This window comes from Canis lupus, chromosome 12 (assembly GCF_011100685.1).
Source record: "Canis lupus familiaris isolate Mischka breed German Shepherd chromosome 12, alternate assembly UU_Cfam_GSD_1.0, whole genome shotgun sequence".
NCBI lineage: Eukaryota > Metazoa > Chordata > Mammalia > Carnivora > Canidae > Canis > Canis lupus.
This window is the reverse complement of record NC_049233.1, coordinates 48,366,344-48,388,330: the sequence shown is the minus strand read 5'-3', so window position 1 is coordinate 48,388,330 and position 21,987 is coordinate 48,366,344. Positions and strand designations below refer to the sequence as shown.

At 35.4% G+C, this 21,987-nt stretch overlaps 1 protein-coding gene across 4 annotated transcripts in view; it reads left to right on the top strand.

The window, feature by feature from the left end:
- RNGTT (RNA guanylyltransferase and 5'-phosphatase) overlaps positions 1-21,987 on the top strand; it is a 362,370-nt gene that overhangs the window by 134,064 nt on the left and 206,319 nt on the right. For all 4 annotated transcript variants that reach the window (XR_005368010.1, XM_038554709.1, XM_038554708.1 and 1 more), the window contains exon 11: positions 1,412-1,576. Coding sequence is in view for 3 of the 4 variants with exons in the window: in XM_038554709.1 (XP_038410637.1) it covers positions 1,412-1,576 (165 nt within the window). In the remaining variant the exon portion in view is untranslated. The remainder of the gene's footprint in view (positions 1-1,411; positions 1,577-21,987) is intronic.

The following is a 21,987-nucleotide window of genomic DNA, read 5'->3' as shown; positions in this document are numbered from 1 at the left end:
TTTTTTCTTGTTGCTTTGATTTATGTGTATATATACATAAATATACATACACATAAATATATATACATAAATATATGATATATATTAAAGTAAAAAGTATTTAGAAGAAAATTTAGACCACTTAAATATTTTTAGACGATTGTTAGACTTTATTTTCTTAAAAAAATGGACAACTTGCTTGTTCCACATTAATTTTATAGAAGTCTGAATTCATCTAATAAGTCTAATAAATAAGCCTAACATTTTAGATTTTTCAACCTTATTGATGATGCAGATGTCATGGAAAAGAATGGACTTTGTGATGATTTACTGATGTTTCCTCAATACATACCTTTTACAAACAGTTGTATGCCTTCATGTAAAGGGAACATATTATACTACCTCATATCTAGGGCTTACTCTCTCTTGCTCCTTATTCTTATTAAGTATCAGAATTGTCATCCTTCCAAAATTGAGAAAAAGTCATCCTCAAGGCATATTTAATGTCCACAGCTTAACCAAATACTACCACCCTTTTGTAAGCATTAGGTTGTGTAAATGTTAGGCTGAGTAATATAGATTAGAGAAGAGGAAGAAGATGAAAAGGTGAGAAAAATTCATGGAAGGGTGTCCAATTGTAAAGTAAAGAAGAAAGGTACTTGATATGAGGTGATGCTACTAATCTGGATGGTTACTGTTAGCCAGATGAAGTATTGGATGCTGTATTATATATACTATTAGGGTAGGGAAAGCCCCTACCTTCAATTTACAGAAAAAGTATATGCACTTTTAACTTTATGGTTCAAATCATCTATACCACATATATGTGTACCATACTATATACTGTATATGAAGAGCTTTCTTTATAACTATATAATTGAGTATATTATGGAAACTGTTCTATATTAGTTTTTAGAGTTGAGATTGTATTAGTCTAATAATTATCTTGTGTTTATTGAGGCCTGTAAAGCATTAGTGCTTTAAGCAACAAGAAACATTTAGGTGACTATGTTGTTTATTTTGATGTGTTATTTGCTTATACTTTCCTGAATTATGTAGATTTTTGTTTTATATAGGTTTTACTAATTTATATAATTTTACTAATTCAAATAATAAAAATGATTACTGAGTATATTAATACTTTAATTCAGATGTGAAAACATCAGATTAATTTATATTAGAGAAGATTTATACCACTCTTCCATTATATTTTATGCATTTATGGTTTTAAAATAACTAATTGTGTATGTGTTTAGGTGTGTTTAATTAGTGAAATCAGGACTGGCATATGTGGTTATGCAGGGTGTGCATTAGACAAGTCCAAAGGATGCTGTTTATGTAGACTGATATGTACACTGTGACAGCCTTAATAATTATGCTGATAAAATAGTTTTCAGTGTTGAAATTTAAATAATTGTCTCATTTAATTCAGGCACAGCCAGTTGGAGATTGTGATTTTAATATTCGTCTGCAGTGTATAGAAAGAGAAATAATAAGCCCTCGACATGAAAAAATGAAGACTGGGCTCATTGACAAAACACAGGAACCGTTTAGTGTCAGAAATAAGCCATTTTTTGACATCTATACGTCAAGAAAGGTAAAATTTTCTAATTAGTACTTACAGCGTGTCATAATTCAGCTTATAAGAGGAATATGAATGACATTTTACTGCCCAGTTGTCTTGATTTTTTTCAGAAATTATTTTAATTGAATATAACACTATTCTGGACAAATGTGCACTTCCCAAGTCTTCTCCAAAGTAAAATTCTCAGTGATGGAAATTTAAACTCGGTTACTTTCTTGTTTCTCATAATAGTTTTTAATTCATGGCTGTTGGTTTATGTTATCTTTTTTAAAAAGCTGTAAACAGTAAAGAATGATATAGTGTGAAAATCACCTGTTATGCTTTCTGAAGGTCACCTGTGGTTGGTACATACTACTCTTACTCAAAAAATTCATTTGTGTACACACACATATATTGAGAGTTTTCTTTTACTTCTTTCTGTTGTTTTGGCACTTAAAATGCATCATACTGAATCTTCTTGGATTGTTGTTTTTTCACCTAACAATGTGGTGTGGGAATATTTCCAGGTCATTGCTTAGAGGTTTGCCATGTTATTTTTTACCTGCTACATGGTATTTGACAGTAAAGATACACCATGAAATTACTATGTTTTGGAGAAGGGTGGCTATGATAGAATAATATATAGGAAGTATAGCAACATATGCAATTAGGTGTTTTAAACTCCTTTCTAGTATAATTCCACATGCTAGATGATGCAAGTTTTTGTTGTATTTTTACCTAATTCTGCTCAAGTCCACTTAATTTGGTATTAGCCCTTGGATATAATAATAGCAGTAATTCCAGCACTGCCCAGGGCCTGTCTTTTTTCCTGTCAAGGGATATAAAGTTATCATTCTATTTTTATTGATATTTGGTGTGGAACTATTGATTGACCACTCCTGCCATGATCTTCTCACGGTTCACTGCTTGCCTTTTGTGTCTGTTATGGCAGCAGGAATGTTATCAGGGTCTCTATTTCTGTGCCCTGCCCAATCTATAGGGTAAGGATAAGGTTGGCTAACACTTAACCTGGGCCATGTCATTGGTGAAAATTTGCTAACTGGAGCAGTAGTCTCTTACAGAAATACTTTTGAAGTTATAAATCAGTGTAAAAGTTGGGCAAAAGCCACATGGTTTTAGTTTGCATTGGTTTTGAAAAAAAAATTAACTTGACAGCTTATGCTGTTATAATTCAAGTTCAGCATTTAAGAAAATGTGTCTTAGATTGTATAGGTTTCTTGAGTCTGAATCAGTGCTACTTAGACATATTTGCAGTGGATGACTATTAGAAAACTGTTCTTTAGGGATATGAAATTGTTGGGTTGAACAGTTTTTCATGTAGTTTTCCACTAGAAAAACCTGTTCTTTTTTTTTTCTTTCTTTATGTAGCCCCTTTAAGAAGCATATTCTCTTTTTTAAAGGAATTTTGGTTGGAATTTTAACTATACTTCCCTCCCCACCATTTCCAGTTCTTACTGTTACTTTTTGTTCCCAGGAATACAGAAGGAAAGCTCATTTTGTAGCATGGTCTAAAGGATAAGAGTAGTAACACCAGGTATAGGATAGTAGGTACAGTAAACAGATTATTGCTGTAGAAATAATTATTTTTATCATTGCTAATGGCAATGGGTGAACTAGTGATATTATGAATGATAAAGCATTTGTCAGAGAAGTGTGTATCATTTTATGAGGAAAGTTTTTATGTGGTTTTAAACAAAATTTACAACTACAAAGAATGCATGTTTTTGCAGAACATAGAATATTTTTTCTGTATATTGTTAAAATCATGGTGATAACTTTGATTTTAGGACTTTATGTAGCTCTGTAAAAACCTACTCAATTTGTCATTTGATCTGTCAAGCCCAGTGAAAAGATCATGAGTTGTTCAGTTTTTAACTTTAATATACATAGTTACAATATAATATCCAAGGTAGTAAAAATAAGTAGCAGCTTCTCAAATTACAACTTATTTGTATTTACAGCTTGAGGACCAATTAAAAAAGAATTATTTGAATGATTAATATGGTTTACAAAATTGTAAAAATCATGCAGCAAAGTTTCTCTGAAGGTTTCCTATTCATTTATCACCTAAGAAGAATCACCATTGCCATTAGCATTTACTGTATCTGTCAGAATTTTCCTCTGCATATATAAGCAAATACATTTGTTAATATTCTTACCAACCTCATCCAAGAGATGACTCTTAACATACTGTTCTGTACTTTGCTTTTTCTACTTAATGTATTTTGAGTCCCTTTGCCCTATTGGTACTTTGAGGTTATCCCCTTTTCATTCTTTTTTTCCTCCCTCCCTCCCTCCCTCCCTCCCTCCCTCCCTCCCTTCCTTCCTTCCTTCCTTCCTTCCTAATTTTTTTTAACAGTTGCACAGATTTCCATCTTATTAGTGAACCATAATTTAACTATTCCATAGCTTAGACATTTGCGTTGTTTTTCCTCATTTGGTAGATTTTTGTTTCTTTGTTTTGCATAGGAATATTCCATTGTGTCTGCACTAATTATTGAAGAGACTATCCTTTTTCATTGAATTGTATTTGTACCTTTATGAAAAATAGGTTGTCATGTATGTTTGGGTCTTTTTCTAGATTTTGTTCTTTTCTCTTGTTTTTATTTGTCTGCCTTTACACTAGTACCACACTGTCTTGATTACTTTTCAAATTAAATCTTGAAATGAGATAGGATTAATCTTCCAATTTTATACTTCTTTTTTGAAGTTGTTTTGGCTATTCTAGGCCTCTACATTTTCCTATGAGTTTTAGAATAAGCTTGTCAGTATATACAAAATGGAAGCTGGGATTTGGACTGGAATTGCATTGATTGTAGAGATCAATTTAGGGAGAAGAATTGATACCCTAACAATGTTGAATTTTCCAATTCATCAACCTGGTATTTTCCTTTTATTTAGGTCTTTAATTTCTCTCAGCTATTTTTGTAGTTTTAAGGATCAGGTTTTACTCATCCTAGTTTTTTCAGATTGGTTTCATACTGTTTGATATATATAGCATTTAAAAAATTTCAGGGGCAGCCCTGGTGGCTCAGTGGTTTAGCACTGTCTGCAGCCCAGGGTGTGATCCTGGAGACCCGGGATTGAGTCCCACATCGGGCTCCCTGCATGGAGCCTGCTTCTCCCTCTGCCTGTGTCTCTGCTTCTCTCTCTCCTCTCTGTGTATTCTCATGAATAAATAAATAAAATCTTTAAAAAAAATAAAAAATTTCAATTTTTAATTTTTGATAATATATAGTAATACATTGATTTTTGTATATTGATTTTTTCTTACAGTCTTGTTAAATATCTTAAAATATTTTGTTACTGTTTGTAATAATTCTTCAGTTAATTTTCTTAGATTTTCTAGTTATTTAATCATATTAAGTATAAATAGAAATAGTTTTCTTTAGTTTTTTAGATTGCTTTTTGTAGATTTCATCAGATCTTTTTATGTAGACAAACATGTTGTCTGGAAAAAAGGGGGTACTTTTACTTTCCATTTCCAGTCTGTATATCTTTTTTTGCTCTTGCCTTTTTGCCCTGGCTAGAGCCTCTTATTTAATGTTGAATGGAAGTAGGGAGAGTGAACAAGCCATATTTGTTCCTTTTGTTTGGAGCAGGAAAAGTTTGTTTTTAACTATTAAGGGTGATGTTACCTGTAGGACTTTAGCAGATACCTTTTATACAAGATGAATTTTTAAATTTGAAAGCTGTTAATTTTCAAATACTGATTTTATACAATTCTCACTGTATATTTTGTTACTGTTTGTAATAATTCTTTAGTTGATTCTCTGGATTTTCTAGGTATTTAAGCATATTAAGTATAAATAGACATAGTTTTCCTCTTTAGACTTTTCATACATTAATTTTTTTCTCATCTGATTCAGTTATGCATGAATACAATTTTAAACTAGTGATAGTTATAGGGATCCTTGTTTTGTTTATGATTTGAGTAGGAATGCTTCTAGTGATTCTTCAAAGTATAATATATTGTCTTTGAGTCTGGAATCTATTTTATCAAGTTAAACAAGTGTCTGATTCTATTTTACTGAGTTGCTTTGCTTTTAAACAAGAATTAAGTATTCAGTGTTGTCAAGTGGCTTTTTATGTACTATGGGTAAAATATCATTATCTTTTTCTGTTAGATTTGTTTATCTCATGAATTAAATGAACATATTTCCTGATGTGATAAGCCCTAGTTAATCTTACTGTATTATTGTAAGTGTTTTTATTATAATTTCTTTAGAGCAGTTTTAGGTTCACGTTTTGTTTTGTTTTGTTTTTGTTTTTTTTTTTTTTGGTTTCGGGTTTTTGTTTATTATTGTTTGCTTATTTATTTAGAAGATTTTATTTATTTATTCATGAGAGACATAGAGAGAGGCAGAGACACAGACAGACAGAGAAGCAGGCTCCACGCAGGGAGCCTGATGTGGGACTCGATCCTGGGACTCCAAGATCATGCCCTGGGCCAAAGGCATGCACTCAACTACTGAGCCACCCAGGTGTCCCCAGGTTTTTGTTTAAATCACCATTAGTGAACCTATGGTGTAATATTAGTTTCAGGTATAGAATTTAGTGATTCATCACTTACATACAACACCCAGTGCTCATTACAAGTGCTCTCCTTAATACCCATCACCTATTTTTATTCATTCATTTATTATTAAGATTATTTATTCATTCATTCATGAGAGACACAGAGAGAGAGAGAGGCAGAGACATACGCAGAGGAAGAAGCACTCTCCTTGCAGGGAGCCCGATGTGGGACTTCATCTCCCAACTCCGGGATCACACCCTGAGTCGAAGACAGATGGTCAACCGCTGAGCCACCCAGGCATCCCTACCCATCACCTATTTAACCAGTCCCCCTTACCACCTCCCCTCTGGCAACCCTCAGTTTGTTCTCTATAGTTAAGAGGCTATTTTCTGGTTTGCCTCTTGTTCCATGTTCATTTGTTTTGTTTCTTAAATGCCACATATGAGTGAAATCATGTGGTATTTGTCTTTCTCTGAATTACTTTGCTTAGGGTGATACTCTCTACCTCTATCCATGTAGTTGCAAGTGGCAAGATTTTATTCTTTTCATGGCTAATACTCATTTATATCTATATCTGTATATATATACACACAGAGACACACACTACGTCTTCTTCATCAGTTGATGGACATCTAGGGCGTTTCCATAATTGGGCTATTATAGATAATTCTGCTATAAGCATTGGGGTGCATATAACCTTTTAAGTCAATATTTTTGTATTATTTGGATAAATGCATAATAGTTCAATGGCTGGATCCTACGGTTGTTCTATTTTTAACTTTATTTTTTGGTATTTTTTTTATTGGCATTCGATTTGCCAACATATAGCATAACACTTGTTGATATGATCTATCCCGTTGATTATTTTATGAGTGTTGAACCAGCCTTGCATCCCAGGGATAAATCTCACTTGTTTAAGAAGAATAATCTTCTTAATGTACTGTTGGATCCTATTGGCTAGTATCCTGTTGAGAATTTCTGCATATGTGTTCATCAGGGATATTGGTCTGTAATTCTCCTTTTTGGTGGGGTCTTTGGTTTTGGAATTAAGGTGATTGCTGGCCTCATAGAACGAGTTTGGAAGTATTCCATCCCTTTCTATCTTTCGGAACAGCTTTAGTAGAATAGGTATAGTTTCTTCTTTAAACGTTTTATAGAATTCCCCTGGGAAGCCATCTGGCCCTGAACTTTTGTGTCTTGGAGGTTTTTGATAAGTGCTTCAATTTCCTCCCTGGTTATCATCCTGTTCAGGTTTTCTATTTCTTCCTGTTCCAGTTTTGGTAGTTTATGGTTTTCCAGAAATGCATCCATTTCTTCTAGATTTCCTAATTTATTGTTATATAGCTGCTTATAATATGTTTTTAAAATCATTTGTATTTCCTTGGTATTGATGGTGATCTCTCCTTTTTCATTTGTGATTTTATTAATTTGGGTCTTTTCTCTTTTGTTTTTAATAAGATGGGCTAATGGTTTATCTATCTTATTAATTCTTTCAAAGAACCAACTCCTGGTTTTGTTGATCTGTTCCATATTCTCTGGTCTCTATTTCATTGAGTTCTGCTCAAATCTTTATTAGCTCTCTTCTTCTGCTGGGTGGAGGTTTTATTTGCTGTTCCTTCTCCTGCTCCTTTAGGTGCCAGGTTAGCTTTTGTATTTGAGTTTTTTCCAGTTTTTTGAGGGATGCTTGTATTGCGATGTATTTCCCTCTCAGGACTGCTTTGGTTGTACCCCAAAGATTTTGAACGGTTGTATCTTCATTCTCATTAGTTTCCATGAATCTTTTTAATTCTTCTCTAATTTCCTGGTTGACCCTTTCATCTTTTAGCAGAATGGTCTTTAACCTCCACGTGTTTAATTTCTTCCAAATTTCTTCTTGTGATTTAGTTCAAGTTTCAAAGCATTATGGTCTGAAAAATATGCAGGGGACAATCCCAATCTTTGGTATCAGTTAAAACCTGATTTGTGACCCAGTGTGTGGTCTATTTTGGAGAAAGTTCCATGTGCACTTGAGAAGAATGTGTATTCAGTTGCGTTTGGATGTAAAGTTCTGTAAATATCTGTGAAATACATCTAGTCCAGTGTATCATTTAAAGCTCTTGTTTCTTTGGAGATGTTGTGCTTAGAAGATCTATCAATTGTAGAAAGCACCGTGTTCAAGTCTCCAAGTATAAGTGTATTATTATCTAAGTATGTCTTAACTTTGGTTATTAATTGATTGATATACTTGGCAGCTCCCACATTCAGGACATAAATATTCATGATTGTTAGGTTCTCTTGTTGCATATATCCTTTAAGTATGATATAGTGCCCCTCTTCATCTCTTACTACTATCTTTGGGATAAACTTTAATTTATCTGATATGAGGATGGCTACCCCTGCTTTCTTTTGAGGACCATTTGAATGATAAATGGTTCTCCAACCTTTTATTTTCAGGCTGTGGTGTCCTTCTGTCTTAAATGAGTCTCTTTGTAGACAGAAAATAGATGGGTCTTGCTTTTTTATCCAGTCTGAAACCCTGTGCCTTTTGATGGGATCATTAAACTCATTCACGTTCAGAGTTACTATTGAAAGATATGAACTTAATGTCGTCATAATATCTATTCAGTCCCTGTTTTTGTGGATTGTTTCTTTGGACTTCCTCTTTCTTTTACAGAGTCCTCCTTAATATTTCTTGCAGAGCTGGTTTGGTGGTCACATATTCTTTCAGTTTCTGCTTATCTTGGAAGCTCTTTATCTTTCCTTCTATTCTGATTGAGAGCCTTGCTGGATAAAGTATTCTTGGCTGCATGTTCTTCTCATTTAGGACCCTGAATATATCCTGCCAGCCCTTTCTGGCCTGCCAGGTCTCTATGGAGAGGTCTGCTGTTAATCTAATATTTCTCCCCATATAAGTTAGGGATCTCTTGTCTCTTGCTGGTTTAAGGATTTTCTCTTTATCTTTGAAATTTGCAAGTTTCACTATTAAATGTCAGGATTGAACGGTTTTTATTGATTTGGCGGGGGGACCTTTCTATCTCCTGGATTTGAATGCCTGTTTCCCTCCCCAAGTTAGGGAAGTTCTCAGCTATGATTTGTTCAAATACACTTTCTGGTCCTTTGTCCCTTTTGGTGCCCCCTGGAACCCCAGTTAAATTAGATTATTCCTTCTGAGGCTGTCATTTATTTCCCTTAACCTTTCCTCAGGATCTTTTAATTGTTTTTCTCTTTTTCTTCAGCTTCCTTCCTTGTCATCAGCTTGTCTTCTATGTCACTCACTCTTTCTTCTATTAACCCTCGTCGTTAGGACCTCCAGTTTGGATTGCATCTCATTTAATTGATTTTTTATTTTGGCCCGATTAGATCTAAATTCTGCAGTCATGAAGTCCCTTGAATCCTTTATGCTTTTTCCAGAGCCACCAGTGGCTTTATAATTGTGCTTCTGAATTGGCTTTCTGACATCGAATTGTAATCCAAATTCTGTAACTCTGTGGGAGAGAGGACTGTTTCTGATTCTTTTGTGGTGAGTTCTTTCTAGTCATTTTGCTCAGTGCAGAGTGGCTAAAACCAAGTTGTACTGGAAAAAGGAAGGAAAAAAAAAAGAAAAAAAGGGGGAGACAAAAGGAAACAACAAAAAACGGAAACGAAAAACAAAACAAAACAAAACAAAAGCTAACAAAAAAAACAAGGAGGGGTATCCTCTGATTCTATATACTGTAAGTCCCTCAACTTTCCCCGGAGCTTTTCAGTGCTGTTTGGTCAGGAACTTGCTCTTCCCCTGTCCTTCCAGCTGGTCTTCTGGGGGAGGGGCCTGCTGTGCTGATTCCCAGGTGTGTGCACCTGGGGGGAGCTGCCCTGCCCCCTGCCACATGCACAGTTCAGTGGGAGCTATTTATCCTATAAGGCCCCTGTTCCCTGGTGGCCCCGCTCAGTCCCAGGCACAAGGTGACACAGGGAGGAACAACAAGACTGGCGGCAGCCAGCTCTCCAGCTCTAGTGTCAGCTCCCGCAGTAACTACCGTAGTCTCCCAGTCCACACTGGCCTGGATGCTCGGGAAGTGGGGGGTGCTGATCTGCACAGCTCAGGGCCGCCCGGCAGCAGGAGCATCCTCGCAGTCCTGTGTCCTCCCAGCCTCCTCCTGTCCCTGGATAGAAGTGCGAACCCTTCTCACTGTAGCATTCCAGCTGTTCTCTCTTTAAATCTCAGGCTGAATTCGCAGGTTTTCAGGATGATTTGAAAGTTATTTAGGTAAGTTGGTGGGGACAGGTGACTTGAGACACTACTCTTCTGCCATCCTGCCCTGCCCCCTCAAATGCTTTTTCTGCATCTATTGAGAGGATTATATGGTTCTTTTCTTTTATTAATGTGGCATATTTATATTGATTGATTTGCAGATGTTGAACCACCCCTGTAGCCCAGGAATAAATCCCACTTGGTCGTGGTGAATAATCTTTTTTAATGTACCACTGGATCCAATTAGCTAGTATCTTGTTGAGAATTTTTGCATCCGTGTTCATCAGGGACATTTGCCTGTAATTCTCCTTTTCAGTGGGGTCTTTATCTGGTTTTGGAATTGAGGTAATACTGGCCTCATAGAATGAGTTTGGAAGTTTTCCTTCCATTTCTATTTTTTGGAACACTTTGAGAAAAATAGGTATTAACTTTTCTTTAAATGTTTGGTAGAATTCCCTTGGTAATCTGGCCCTGGACTTTTGTTTGTTGGGAGATTTTTGATTACAGATTCAATTTTTCTTGGTGGTTATTGATTTGTTCAAGTTTCCTGTTTCTTTTCAGTTTTGGTAGTTTATATGGTTCTAGGAATTTATCCATTTCTTCCAGATTGCCCAGTTTGTGTATAATTTTTCATAATATTCTCTTATAATCATTTGTATTTCTGTGCTGTTGGTTGTGATCTTTCCTTTCACGTTTGTGGTTTTGTTTCTTGGGATCCTTTTTAAAAAATTTTTATTTTTTTATTATTATTTTTTAATATAAATTTATTTTTTATTGGTGTTCAACTTGCCGACATATAGAATAACACCCAGTGCTCATCCCATCAAGTGTACCCCTCAGTGCCTGTCACCCAGTCACCCCCACCCCCCACTCACCTCCCCCTCCACCCCCCCTAGTTCGTTTCCCAGAGTTAGGAGTCTCTCATATTCTGTCTCCCTTTCTGATATTTCCCACTCATTTTTTCTCCTTTCCTCTTTATTCCCTTTCACTATTTTTTATATTCCCCAAATGAATGAGACCATATAATGTTTGTCCTTCTCTGACTTATTTCACTCAGCATAATACCCTCCAGTTCCATCCACGTTGAAGCAAATGGTGGGTATTTGTCGTTTCTAATGGCTGAGTAATATTATTGGGATCCTTTCTGTTATCTTTTTCATAATTTTGTCTAGGAGTTTATCAATTTTATTCTTTAAAGAACTAGCTCCTCGTGTCATTGATCTGTTCAACTGTCTTTTGTTTGTTTGTATATCATTATTTCTGCTTTGATCTTTATTATTTCCCCTTTTCTGCTAGCTTTAGACTTCATTTGTTCTTTTTTTAGCTTCTTTAGGTGTAAGGATTAGGTTGTGTGTTTGAGATTTTTCTTGCTGCTTGAAGTGGGCCTGTATTGCTATATACTTTTTATGACCATTTTTGCTACATCACAAATGTTTTAGACCATCATATTTTCATTTTTTCCATGTATTTTTAAATTTCTTCTTTAGTATCTCGGTTGATTCATTCATTCTTTAGTAGGATGTTCTTTGGTCTCCATGTATTTTTGGTCTTTCAAATTTTTTCTTGTGGTTGACTTCAAGTTTTATAGCATTGTCGGAAAATATGCAAAGTATGATTTCTTTTTGTGCTTGTTGATGCCTGATTTGTGACCTGGCATGTGATCTTTTCCAGAGAATGTTCCATGTGCACTCAAAGAGAATGTATATTCTGCTACTTTAGGATGAAATGTTCTGAATATATCTGTTAAATCCATCTGGTTCAGTGTGTTTCCTCGTTGATTTTCTGCTTAGATGATCTGTCCATTTTAAGTGGGGGTGTTAAAGTCCCCTACTATTACTGTATTTTTATCAGTAAGTTCCTTTATGTTTATATTAATTGTTTTATATATTTGGGTGCTCTCACGTTGGGGGGCATAAATATTTACAACTGTTAGATCTTCTTGTTGGATAGACCCCTTTATTATGATGTAGTGGCCTTCTTGATCTCTTGTTACAGTGTTTGGTTTAAAATCTGGTTTGTCTGATACAAGTATTGCTACTTGGCTTTTCTTGACATCCATTTGCATGGTAAATATTTCTTCATCCCCTCATTGTCAATCTAGAGGTGTTTTTAAGGTCAAAATGAGTCTCCTATAGGCAGCATATAGATGGGTATTTTTTTTTAATCCATCTGCCTATGTTGTTTGATTGCAGCATTTAGTATATTTACATTCAGAGTAATTATTGGTAGATATGAATTTAATGCTTAATTTTATTACTTGTTTTGTCATTTCTGGAGATTTTCTTTCTTCCTCTCTAGTCTTTGTTGATTTTGGTTTTTCTTTCCACTCAAAGTATCTCCTTTAATATTTCTTGCAGGGCTGGTTTTGTGGTCACAAACTTCTTAGTTTTTGTTTGTCTGGGAAACGTTTTATTTCTCCTTCTATTCTGAATGACAGTCTTGCTCGATAGAGTATTCTTGGCTGAATATTTTAACCATTTAGCACATTGAATGTATCATGCCACTCTCTTCTTGCCTGTCAGGTTTCTGTGGATAGACTTGCTGCTAACCCTATGTGTCTTCCTTTGTAAGTTAGGAGCTTCTTTTGTCTTACTGCTTTTAGTTTTTTTTTTTTAATCTCTACATTTGGTAGTTTAACTACAATATATCTTGGTGTTAGCCTGCTTTTGTTGTTTTTGATGGGAGTTCTCTGTGCCTCCTGGATTTGGATGTCAGTTTCCTTCCCCAGATTAGGGAAGTTGTCACCTATAATTTCCTCAAGTAAATGTTTTGCCCCTTTCCCCTCTGTCTCCTGCTGGGACTCTTTCATATTATTAATGTTATTAAGTTTATGAAGTTGCTGAGTTTCCTGTCAACATTGATCCAATATTTTTCTTCCCCCCTTCTTTTCAGCTTCATTATTTCCCATAATTTAATCTTTTGTATCACATATTTGTTCCTCTGCTTCTTCTACTCTTGTGGTCATTACATTCAGTGCGTTTCAAGTCTTGTTTATTGCATTTTTCATTCTGGCATGACTAGTTTTTAGGTCTTTTATCTCTGTGGTAAAAACCCCCCTGGTGTCTTTTATGCTTTTTTCAAGTCCAGCTATTACCCTTATGATTGTTGCTTTAAATTCTGGATCACGAATATTACTTATATCTGTTTCAGTTAGATCCCAGACTGTGACCTTCTCTTGTTCTTTCTTTTGAGATGAATTCATCTGTCTTGGCATTTTGTTGTTGTCATCATCATCTTTTTTTTTTTATATTTTATTTATTTATTCATGAGAGACACACAGAGAGAGGGAGAGACATAGGCAGAGGGAGAAGTAGGCTCCATGCAGGGAGCCTGGTGTGGGATTGATCCTGGAACTCTGGGATCACGCCCTAAGCCAAAAGCAGATGCTCAATTGGTGAGCCACCCAGGTGTCCCTAGGTCTGTGTCTTCTTTAGTGTGTTAGGAAATCTGGTTATGTTTCTTGCCCCCAAGGGTAATGGCTTTATGAAGAAGAGGTCATATACTGTCCGGGGCCTGGTGCTTCAGGAAGTGTCTCTGGTGTATGCTGTGTGCACTCTGCTGCTGTATCTTGCCTGCTCTTTCCTGTGGCTAGTCCTCTACAGAGTTTTTCCTTGCCTGAAGTATGGAATATTTGGACCTTGGCCATACGGTGGTAAGTTTTTTAACTAGGTGTGCTCTGGTCTGTTTATTAAAAGAGACCTGATGCTATAGTCAGTAGTCATGGGATTTGTGCTGGTCTCCTGGGGGAGGGGCCTGATGCACTGGTCCTCAGGCATACTTGCCCAAGTAAAGCTGCACTAGCTAACTGCAGGGGGTGGGGCCTGGTGTAAGCTGTTTAAGCTGCCATTGTTGGCTGTGCTGCTTACTGGTTAGTTTATGCTGAGAGGCCTGGGGAGGTTATGCTAAGGGGATGGTGAAGGAAAATGGTACTTGCTCATCTCCTAGATATACTCCAAGAAGGAGGAACCATCTCTCTCGTGCATCCCAGGGGATCTTCAGGTTTCGCCATCTGCTCCTGGGCTATCTGCCCTCTTTTCCATAGGACCATTGCAGCACCCACTGGTCTCCACACCAGCACTGCCACAGGTCTCTAAATCTCTATTTTTGGAGCCCTGCTGGTTGTAAAAACTCAGAAAAATCAGCCCCTCATGTTTTCCCAGTTACTGGCTTTGGGAAAATGTTTTCCTTGTGCAATTTTCTGTGTGTATTCTCCCTCTTCCTCCCTCCCTCCCGTCCTCTCTCCTTCCTTCCCTCACTTTCTCTCTTCCCCTATTTTCCTCCCCTTTCTGGACCTCGGCTCATTCCCTTACACAGCATCTGTGATCTGTTTTTTCCCAAACCGTATCTCCACACCTCCGCCTTCCATGATGTGGCCTCTTCTGTCCCTCTAGTTGTGCAGTGTGTTCCTTTAGTCCTCAGATCGATTTCTTGGGTGTTTAGAATGATTTAATATTTATCTAACTGATTGGGGGAGGAGGCAAGCTTAGGTCCTCCTACTACTGTGCCATCTTAGGTCCTTCTCTCACAACAAAATTAAAGGGTGATACAGAGATTTTCCATACACCTGCTGCCATTATACATTCATTGTCTCTTATATTATCAGTGTCACTCACCAAAATGTTACTTTTGTTGCCACCAATGAACATACATTGACACTCTAATCATTCCAAGTCTGTAGTGTACATTAGGATTTCCTCTTGGTGTTGTACATTTTGTAGGTTGGAAAAATATATTAATATCACATATCCATCATTATAGTATCATACAGGGTATTTTCACTGCCCTATAAATCCATGCTCTGCTTAATCATAATTCTCTTTCCCCTGCCCCTTGGCAACTTCTGATTTTTTTAAAAAAATTTTTATTTATTTGAGAGCGAGAGAGAGTGAGTGAGAGAGGAGTGAGCACGAGTGGTGGGAAGACAGAGAATTTCAAGCAGACTCTGTGCTGAGTGTAGAGCCCAGTATGGGGCTTCATCCCACAACTCCGAGCTCATGAGCTGAAACCAAGAGTTGGATGCCAAACCAACTGAGCCACCCAGGCACCCTAGCCCTGCTGATTTTTATATTGTCTTTTTTTGCCTTTATCAGTATGTCATATAGTTGGAATCACCCTTATTTTATTTTATTTTATTTTATTTTTTTAAGATTTTTATTTATTTATTCATGAGAGACACAGAGAGAGAGGCAGAGACATAGGCAGAGGGAGAAGCAGGCTCCCCAGGAGGAGCCTGAGGTGAGACTCAATCCCAGATCTTGGGGTCACGCCCTGAGCCAAAGGCAGATGATCAACTGCTGAGCTACCCAGGCATCCCTGTTATTTTTTAAGATTTCACTTTTAAGTAATTTTGTTTCCCAGCATGGGGCTTGAACTCACAACCCCAAGATCAATAGTTGCATGCTCTATGGACTGAGCCAGCCAGGTGCCCCTTATTTTATTTTTTGGATCACACTATTTTAGACTGGTTTCTTTCACTTAGTAATGTGCCTTTACATTTCTCCATGTCTTTTTTCATGGCATGATAGTTAATTTCTTTTTAGTGCCGAGTAATATTACTTTGTTTGGATGTACCACAGTTTATTTATGCGTTCATCTACTGAAGGGGACATCTTGATTGTTTCCAAGTTTTGGCAGTTTATGAATAAAGCTGCTATAAACACCCATGTGTAGGTTTTGTGTGGACATAAGTTTTCAACTTTTTTGGGTAAATACCAAGGAGTATAATAATATATTTTATTTTTTTGATAAACTACTAAGCTGTCTTTCAAAGTGGCTGTGCCATTTTGTGTTTCCACCAGCAATGAGTGAGAGTTCCTGTTCCACATCTTTCTGAGCAATTGGTGATGTCAGTGTTTTAGATTTTGGGCATTCTACTATGTGTATAGTGATATCTTATTAGTTTTTAAATTTGCAGTTCCTTAATGACATATGATATGGAACATCTTTTCATTTCCTTATTTTTCTTCTAAATCTTTTGGTGAAGCGTTTTTTTGTCTGTGACCAATTTTTTAATTTAGTTTTTCATTTTGTTATTAGGAGTCTTTGGATATTTTGGTTAAGAGTCCTTATTAGATGCGTTTCTTCAAATTTTTTTGTAGTATATGGTTTGTCTTCTCATTCTGTTGACATTACCTTTCACAGAGCAGAAGTTTGTAATTTTAATGAAGTCCAGTTTATCAATTATTTCTTTCCTGGATCATGTGTTTGGTATTATATTCTAGAAAGGCATAACCATACTGAAGGTCATCTAGGGTTTTTCCTGTGTTATTTTCTAGGAGTTTCATAGTTTTGCTTTTAACATTCAGGTCTATGATTTTTTTGAGTTAATTTTTGTGTAGGCGTAAAGTCTGTGTCTAGATTCATTTTTTGGCATATGATATTCAGTTGTTAAAACACCACTATCTATCTTTGCCCCATTGTATTGTCTTTGCTCCCTTGTCATAGATCAGTTGATTGTGTATATATGAATCTGTTTCTAGGCTATGTACTTTGTTCTACTGATCTATTCTTTTGCTAGTATGCAGTATCTTGATTACTATAACTTTGTAGTAAGTCTTAAAGTCAGGTAGTGTCAGGCCTCCAACTTTGTTTCTTTCTTTTCAATATTATGTTGGTTTTCTGGGTGATTTGCCTCTCCATATAAACGTTAGAGTCAATTTGTCAGTATCCCCAAGTAATTTGCTGGCATTTTAATTGGTATTGCATTGAATCTATAGATCAAGTTGGTAAGAACTGACATTTTGACATTATTGAATCTTCCTATCCATGAGCATGGAATAGCTCTCTCCATAATACATAATGTATTAATTTTAAAAGATGTGCTCCCTAGTTTTTTTCCTAACATTTTATTTAGGATTTTTGCATTGATGTTCATAAATGATCCTGTTCTGTAAATCTTTGGTAACTTTTCCTTCAGTGTTATACTTGTTTCATAAAAAGAACATAGGATTTTCTTTCTCTCTCTCTCTCTCTCTCTCTCTCTCTCTTTTTTCTTTTTTTTTTTCTTTTTTGCTTTGTTCTGGAGTAGTTTTAGTAGCCTTAAATTGCCTATTTTGATGGGTTTTGTGGAATTCTCCCATGAAACTTTTTGGGCTCTAGTATTTTGGGGTTGGGTTAAACAGATTTATTGGACTTTCTCTACGTCTCCTATGAAAATTGGTTTGTTTAGATTTTCTCCCTCTTCTGAAGTCTGTTTTGGTAATTAACATTCTTTGTAAGATATCTACTTTATTAGTATTTTAAAATGACTTGTATAGGGTTGAGAAAGTAATTATAAGATTTTAGATTTCTTTTGTTTTTATGGTTATTTCCTCTCAGGATTTATTAGTTGAATATTTCTTTCTTTGGTTTATTCTTTTTTTAAAATATTTTATTTATTTTTGAGAGAGAGATTGAGCAACAGCAGGAGCAGGGGGAAGGATGGAGGGAGAGGGCAGAGGGAGAAATAGCCTTCCCCAGAGCAGGTAGCCCAAAGCAGGGCTCGATCTCAGAATCCCGGAATTGTGACCTGAGCCAAAGGCAGATGCTTAACTGACTGAGCCACCCAGGTGCCTCTCTTTACTTTTTTTTCCTTAATAATAGTAGCTTTTATTTATTTTTATTTTTTATTTTTATTTTTATTTTTTGCCTCCACAGTAAACCAGCTTTCAGTTACAGATCTCTGTACTTTTCCTAAGCAAAACCTACTTTTATTTTAATTAATCTTTGGTTTGTACCTCTCTTTATTTTATTGTCCTTAAAGAACTTTATTTAATGTTAAGCAGAGGGAGAATCTTAAGCAGGCTCCATGTCCAGCATAGAGCCAGATGTGGGGCTCCGTCTCATGACTCATGAGACCTGAGCCAAAACCAAAAGTCAGACGCTTAACTGACTGAGCCACCCAGGTACCCTGTCCTTTATTAACTTTTTGAGTTTGACACTGAACTCATTGATTCTCATTCTTTTCTTGCAGATATTAGTACTTAAAATTTTCTCTGAGACTGCTGTAGTCTGATAACTATAATATGATATCAGGTAACTTTTGTTATGTTTTTAAGAATTCTGCAATTTTATTTTTTGCCTTTTCTATGTTCATTAAAAAGTTGTGAAATTTCAGGGTGGAAGAGTCTTTATTTTCTGAATTTGTTATTTTAAATTTTATTGTGTTAAGATGAAAAATATTATCTGTATTTTTCTGCTTTTTGGAACTTATTATAAGACATTATAATTCTTTTTACTGTTTCTTAGACCCTTCAAAAGATGTTATTTTTATAATTTCAGGGTAAAAATGTTGATATATGTCAGACTTACCTTACTAATTATGTTTTTGATTTTTGTCTTAATATTTATTTTTGGTTCAATCTGTTGTGGACTAAGTGAGGTAAATGAAAGCTTCCTAATAACTAGTGTCTGTTTGTTTAATTATAATGTCTTTTAAAGTTTCTTCATGAATATTCATACTATAAATACAGTACTTTTTGGTGATGATAAATCCACAGATAATTGTTTATTCATTTGGATTTATCTTTAGACTTATAAACTGTTTTTTTTTTTTTACTTGTTTAATCTTTTTTTTTGTCTTGACTGTTAAGATTGTGACTAATATTGTGAGCCTTGTTTCTTTTTGTGTTTGCCTTTGTGCATCTTACCATTTAAAATGTTTTTTGAATCATATCATTTCCCTTATGTGCTTTGTATACAGTGAGGTTTTGTTTTCCTTTGTGATACACACTGTAACACTTCTATTATTTGGAATTTTAAATAGTTTTATTGAGGTGTTATTGCATATCATATAATCTACTCATTTGAAATGTATAATTTCAATGAATTCAATTTAGTGCCCAGTTCAGATTGTGTGATCACCACCACAATCAACTTTAGAATATTTTCCATCACCTCCAGAGAAACTCTCTACTTGTTAGCAACCATTCCCTGATTCTTCCAAACTTGTAGCCCTTGGTAGCCACCAGCCTACTTTTTCAGTCTCTAAAGATTTGCCTAGTTTGGACATTTGATAGAAACAAAGTCATTCAATATGTGATGTTTTGTGACTGTCTTCTTTTACATAGCCTAACATTTTTAAGATTCCATCCACATTGTAGCATTAATCTGTGTTCCATTCTTATTATGGCTGAATAATAATTCATTATATGGCTATATAACATTTTATCTATTCTTCAGTTGATGGACATTTTTAGTTTTTTTTTTTTGGTTATTATAAATAATGCTGCAACAAATATTTCTTTTTTTTTCTTTTTGCAACAAATATTTCTGTCAAAGTACTTATGTGGACATGTGTAGAACTCTTATTTTTTAAAGTGATGATTTATTCCATTTATATTTATCCACATGATAGATCTATTGGGTATCAGTGCTGTCATTGTTTTATGTTTTCTATTTTCATAATTAACCACAAGTCTTTCATTCTGCTGTTAAAATGTGTGTGGGTGCATGTGTTTCCAGTTTTCTGGTATTTGGTCTGTATTTTTTTTTTATTTAATTTTTTATTTATTTATGATAGTCACAGAGAGATAGGGGCAGAGACACAGGCAGAGGGAGAAGCAGGCTCCATGCACCGGGAGCCTGATGTGGGATTCGATCCCCGGTCTCCAGGATCGCGCCCTGGGCCAAAGACAGGTGCCAAACTGCTGCGCCACCCAGGGATCCCTGGTCTGTATTTTTGTTCTAGTAGTTAATTTCATAATTATGTCTTTCTATGATACCTTCAGTTTTGTATTTCTTTAAATATTACCTATTAAATTCCTATCTATGCATAATATAAGTCTTTGTTCTTTTATTCCCATTTTTCCAGTATTAGCCTTTAATAAATAATATTTTCCTACAGTAAAATATACTTCTACTACTTGATTTAACATTAAATTGCAAACCTAGAGTCCCAGCCCATCATTTTTCCCTTTTTTCCTTTTAGTGTTTATTTATATTATTTTCATGTTTTGGGGGTAATTGATATTTACACTGTTCTTTCCTTCTTTTTTTTTTTTTTTTTTTGTTCTTTCCTTCTAATCCCAACATTTGTTTTATTAGGCTTTACTGCTTTGGTAACCACTTCTTTTCCTGTTCTTGCTTGGTTGAAGTTTATTTCTTAGTGGTTTTCTCAAGAATATTTCATGAGAATAGTGGTCCCTTAGTTCTTGCATGTTCAAAAGTGTTCAAAGTAACCTTTGTTTTTGAAGAGTCATTTGGAGGAATATAGAATTTGGCTCACACTTAACCTTTGAGTGTTCCACTGTCCTCTAATATTTAATATTGTTGTGAAGCAGTAATATGCCATCTCCATCTGATTTTTTTCCCCTTCCATTTTAATTAACTTAATCTTTTTGTTCCTTTGCTCAAAAGATTATTTCTTCATCTTTAAAGTTCACTAATTTCCCAGAAATGTCTTAGAGTTAACTGTTCTAGGTCAATTTTCTCTGGCACTTATATTCTTCTTAATATGGAGATTCAGGTTTTAAGTTTTCTTAGCTTTTATCTTTAAATATTTGTTATATTATATTGATTGGCTTTCCTCTTTGGACATTTTGGCTGTGTTCGTATTATGTCTCCTTTTCCATCTTTCAAGGCAGCAGTTCTCTGACTTTAGTGAGCTTCTGAATTGTCTAGAGGGCTTGTTAAAGCAGACTGTTGGGTTCCATTCCCAGATTTTCTGATTCTGGTAAGTCTCCAGTGGCATGAGAATTGGCACTGTCTCCCAAATTCCCAAGTGAAGCTGCAGCTGCTTGTCCAGGGACCCTGCTTTGAGAACCATTGCTCTAAATCTAATATTGATGCCCTGATCCTTTCTTTTGTTCTGTTTCATTTTGTTGTAGCCTTTAAATTTATATTCTCTTGCTCCTGTTCTATATTATTATTCTATATTCTTTATAATTCCTTAATTTCTGTGATTATTTTTTCCCTTGAACTGTTTTCCTGTGTATTGTCTTTTTCAGTTGTTTTGCTTTTTCCTTGAATCTCTATTATTTCTTTTTTGTTTGTCTTTACAGCAGTGAGAGTTTTATTAATTTATTTTATTTTTAAAGATTTTATTTATTCATGAGAGACAGAGAGAAAGAGAGTGAGAGAGAGAGAGAGAGAGGCAGAGACATAGGCAGAGGGAGAAGCAGGCTCCATGCTGGAAGCCCGATGTGGGACTTGATCCCGGTACTCTGGGTTCACGCCCTGAGCCAAAGGCAGATGTTCAACTGTTGGGTCATCCAGGTGTCTCGAGTTTTATTATTTTTTAAAAAGTCATCATAAAATGTTTGGTAAAAATTGTCATTCACGTAGGGCAGTATTTTTTTTCAAGTTTGCACTGTCACTATTACATTTCTGTCTCTTTCATCCAGTACTTTTGTATTGATGCTATGTCAGTTTTCTTAATATTACCCATCTTTAAAGAAATTAGATATGCTTGGATCAGTTATTTGCAGGAGGTTGCTGTGGAGGAGAATACAGATTATATTACCCAAGGCTTTACTTTGGCCATGCTTTTTCACAGAGTCAAGCTTGTTCTAGGCAGTATGCCTTTTCTATGCTATTCTTTTAAGTAACCCCACTGAATGTGTTCTAGACTTGCCTAGGAGCTGGAGTGCTTCTGTCTTTTTATTCTGGTTTCCGTATTCAGTATTTCAAATATTGAAATTCACTTTTTCACTTCTAGGCAAGCCATTTACTTTCAGGAAGTGTATTTTTGTGCACAGTTTCTGGCATCTGCTGCTA